Below are 4,663 nucleotides of genomic sequence, written 5' to 3' on the forward strand. Positions count from 1 at the left end.
AATTCTATGCCTTTCGTACTGCACATTCCTGCAATTGATTCCTTCGCTCGATCAGCGTAGATGACGTCAGTAAGTTCCTGCAACTTGTTTTTCGCTCCAACGAAATTGGTCGCATTGTCGCAGTATAACGTTTTACAGCGTCCTCGTCTTGCTATGAAGCGTTTTAATGCTCCAATGAATGCATCTGTGGTCAGATCAGTCACAAGTTCTAAGTGTACGGCCTTGGTTGCAAAACAGCAAAAGACAGCGATATACGCCTTTTGTGGACGCTTGCCTCTTGTTTTGTAATGAACCCATATTGGGCCACAATAATCAACTCCAGTGCTGAGAAATGGTCGAGCTGGTTGCACACGGTGTCCAGGCAAATTTCCCATGATTTGATTGTACACAATTGGCCTTGCTCTTCTGCATCTTAAGCATTGTTGTATTACAGCTCTCATCAAGCTTTTTCCTTTGAGGGGCCAAAAACGCTGCCTCACTTGTGCCAGCAATGCTTGGGCGCCACAATGATAATTGTCCTTATGTATTTCTTCTACCAGCAACTTTACTAGTGGATCGTTGCTGGGTAAAATCATTTGATGAATGGCATCAAATTGTAGTTTTGAAGAGCTTAGCCGTCCGCCAACACGTATTACCCCTTCTTCATCTACGAACGGAGTTAGTGAACTGAGGTTATGAGTTTTTGGCACAAATTCGTCCTTAACTAGCATTTTCCTTAGATCAGAAAAATCGGAGGCCTGGATTTGACGTATTATTATCTTAAGTGCTACGTCGAGCTCCATCGGTGAAAGCTGCATGGTCTCTGGTCTTGATTCTTTTGGTTTCCGTGCGTTTTTTGTGAAACGAAGTACATATCCAACAACCTTTTGGACATGTGTAAATAAATTTCTTGAATGAATCGAATAGACCCATGCATGCTCATTAGTAGGTTGTTGTGCTGATAAAGCAAGCACCACCGTGTTATCTTCAACAATTAATTCCCTTTTGAAGGGAGCTGGCCACAGCGGCTTTGGCTGATATAAAAATAGTGGACCATATAACCACATGTAGCAAGATGAAAATTCCCGCGGTTTAAGCCCTCTTGACAGAATATCTGCCGGATTTTGTTTTGACGGGACGTGACGCCATTGTTCTGGAATTGTTAACCGAAGGATTTTTACAATTCGGTGGGCGACGTAAACGGGTAATTTGCCTGGATGATTGTTTATCCAGGAAAGCACAATTTGTGAATCTGTCCAAAAGTAAGTTGCTTTGTCTTGATAGCCTAAATCAAGTTTAACTCTTGCCATGAGTTCTGCTGCTAGCAACGCTGCACACAATTCTAGTCGTGGAATTGTTTGAGATTTTATGGGTGCTACACGAGATCTGGAGCATAGTAGATTAAGTTTTATCGTTTTATCCTTTTGTACTGTTCTAATGTATACTGCTGCACCATAAGCCTTTTCTGAGGCGTCACAAAAAGCGTGCAGCTCAACATGGCTGTAGCCTTGACTGCTGAATACGTGCCTCACAACTGTTGCATTGTCCAACAAGGCCAGATCTTCTCTATACGATGTCCATTGTTTACGTATTTCTGACGGAAGATCATCATCCCAATCGAGTTTTAGCTGCCATGCTCCTTGCAACAAGATTTTACCGGTGACCAAGATTGGACCAATAAGACCCAAAGGGTCATATATGTGTGCCAAATCGGAGCTCATAGATCGTTTTGTTGTGTGACTATGGTCTCGACTGTTAACCTTGATACGAAATGAATCTGACTTTGGTAACCATAAAAGACCCAGCGTCTTTGTGAATTGGGTTTCCTTGGAATCAAAATTGAGATTTACTTCTTGATCTTCTGTAGCGATTCCATGTAAAAGTTTTGGGTTGTTTGCACACCATTTTTTTAGTTTCATTCCAGCCTTGTCTAGAATTGTTATTAATTGTTGTTGAATTAGTAACGCTTCGTTGATGGTATCAGCTCCTATTAGACCGTCGTCAACATAAAAATCCTTTTTTAAAGATGTGGCGCCATATAAATAATTTCCTTGATATTCATCCGCCAATTTTGTTAGACAGCGTGTTGCTAAATATGGTGCTGCTCTTGTGCCATAAGTAACTGTGTTCAACTGATAATAATTAAGTGGTTCTGTGGGATTTTCTCGCCACATTATGAGTTGCAGATTTCGATCATCTTTGTTAACCCATATTTGACGGTACATTTTTTCCACATCAGTTTTTAAAACATATTTGTGCATTCTAAATCTGAGCAAAATCGAAAACAGTTCGTCTTGAACTTTTGGACCATTAAACATTATGTCATTTAGTGATGGCTCTGATAATTTGTGTACTGATGCGTCAAATACAACTCGCAGTTTTGATGTTGAGCTGTCTGGACGTAGCACACAGTGGTGAGGGATGAAATATTGGGGAGATATTATTTCGCTACCGCTGAATTTTGTCATGTGTCCCAATGCTTCATATTCCCTCATAAATGAAACATATTGATTCTTTAGATCAGGATTTTGAATGAAACGGCGCTCGATTGTCTTGAACCTCTCGTAAGCGATTCCTTTTGTATCTGGTAACACTGATGGATGATTCTTTAGTGGGAGTTTTACAACAAATCTGCCATCACTTCCTCGAAAAGTGTGTTGCAAAAAATGTGACTCACAACGCAATTCGTCTTCTGTGAGTTCCGAAGTTGAATCTGGAATTTCTTCTGATTCCCAGAATTTCAATATAGATTCTTCTAGTTCCTTAGTAGTGCATATGCCACAAGTTGCCGTGCTTGAATTTAAAGTTTCAACATTGCCAGCTACAACCCATCCAAAAATAGAATTCTGAAGTGTTGGAAGACTACCTGCTAGTTTTATTTGACCTTCAATAAGTAACTTGAAAAAGATCTCTGCTCCTAACAGGCAATCTATTCGGCCAGGTTTGTTAAAATCTGGATCAGCGAGAGTTAATTCCTTTGGAATATCCCAGGATTCGATATTCAAATACTGCATTGGCTGATCTGAAACGATTTTTGGTATGATATGTGCATCCATCTCTGCTACAAATTCGTTCAACGTTGATTGTACTCGAATTATTGTTTGATGACGTATTTTTGATTCATTTGCTCCTACGCCTTCCATACTCATAAGCGTTGGCCTAGGCTTGCAGCCCAATTTTTGTGACAGGCGGTTTGTTATGAGATTGATTTGAGAGCCAGAGTCCAATACTGCTCTGCATTCAATTTGTCTTCCATTTGATGCCAGCAATCTTATTCTGGCCGTCCCTAATAAGACATAATTAGATTCCTGTCTGGTATTGTTTGTTAAAAGAGTTATTTTATTTGATGATTGGTTTGAAACTGAAGCTTGACCTGTTTGTTGAGGCGTCGAGTTATTTCCTTGAAGAACAGTACCTTTTGTGTATTGATTCCCCTTTGGATTATGCATCAAAGTGTTATGTTTTTTAGAACACTTAGTGCAGTGCCTTGAATTACACTCATCAGCTCGATGTCCAATCCTGAGGCAGTTCACACACAAATTGAACTCTTTAACCCAATTCCAACGTTGTGATAGATTAGCCGTCTCGAATTTTTTGCAAGCATAGACCATGTGACCGTCTTTATTGCAAATTGGACAGGTTTTACTTAAACCAAATTTTGTAGCTGAAGCACATGTTCGAGTGAATGATGAATCTCCTTTTCCCCTAGCCTCAAGTGATTGAAATCTATGTTCCAAAAATTTTAGCAATTCATCAATGGTTATTAAACGTTTGTTGTCTGTTAGCCCTTGTTCGAAAGCTGTTAGAGTTTCTGCATCCAGCTTGCGCAGCAATAGATGTACCAGGATAATATCCCAATGTTCGACTGGAACTCCTTGAGCCTTGAGACCATGTATGCATTCCTTGCTTACATCGTGTAGAGATTTTAATGCTGGTGCCGACTCCCTTTTAATGGAGGATTGTCCCATTAATTTATTTAGGAGTGTTGTAACCAGAAGTCGTTTATTTTCATAACGACTTGTAAGTAAAGTCCAGGCTATATTGTAATTTTCTCCTACTACTGGAAGATGTCTAATTAGCCCCTTTGGCTCGTTATCCAATGATGTAGTCAGATAATGCATTTTTTTGCTGTCACTGATGTCCGTGTTGTGGACCAATTCCATATACAAGTCCTTGAATTCCACCCACCGCATATAGTTTCCATCAAATTTTGGTAGTGATATTCTTGGTAGAGGCAATTTGCAATCTGTCTGTCTTGAGTTGCGAATTGTCTGATTATTATGCAAATGTTGCTGTAGTTCGATCATGGCAGCTCCTGCCTTTTCCTCGAGTTCATAAAACATTTCCAGTGTGTAGTCCTCAATGATGCTTTCGTCGGTAGCTTCCCATAACGTTGTGTTATTTGCCGTTAAATCGACCATATATCCTTCAAGACTGGCTGCCTTTATAGAATAGTATGTAGATGGTTGTTCAACTTGCCTGTTGACCATGATTCCTTCTATCGTTCTTTCAATTATACGTATGAGTGCCTTCTGATTTCAGAGTAGTTTCCGAATGTTTGAATCATTTATCTGATTGTTTTGCTCAATTGTTGTGCCATTGCTTGCTGAAGATGATTTTTCTAGCTCTATTGCTTCAATTTCTAGAACCTTGTTGTAATCGACAATCATTTTAAGAATACTCT

At 39.7% G+C, this 4,663-nt stretch overlaps 1 protein-coding gene across 1 annotated transcript; it reads right to left on the reverse strand.

Annotated features, from left to right (window-relative positions):
- Window positions 1–19: 19 nt before the first annotated feature.
- On the reverse strand, window positions 20–4,469 carry LOC119665129 (the record flags this gene model as incomplete). Its single annotated transcript, XM_038074436.1, has 1 exon — window positions 20–4,469. A coding segment is annotated over exon 1 (4,450 nt), but the record flags the coding sequence as incomplete, so codon positions are not given.
- Between the last annotated feature and the right edge of the window lie 194 nt (window positions 4,470–4,663).

The sequence above is a fragment of the Teleopsis dalmanni genome, unplaced genomic scaffold (genome assembly GCF_002237135.1).
Source record: "Teleopsis dalmanni isolate 2A unplaced genomic scaffold, ASM223713v2 unscaffolded_contig_3605, whole genome shotgun sequence".
Classification (NCBI taxonomy): domain Eukaryota; kingdom Metazoa; phylum Arthropoda; class Insecta; order Diptera; family Diopsidae; genus Teleopsis; species Teleopsis dalmanni.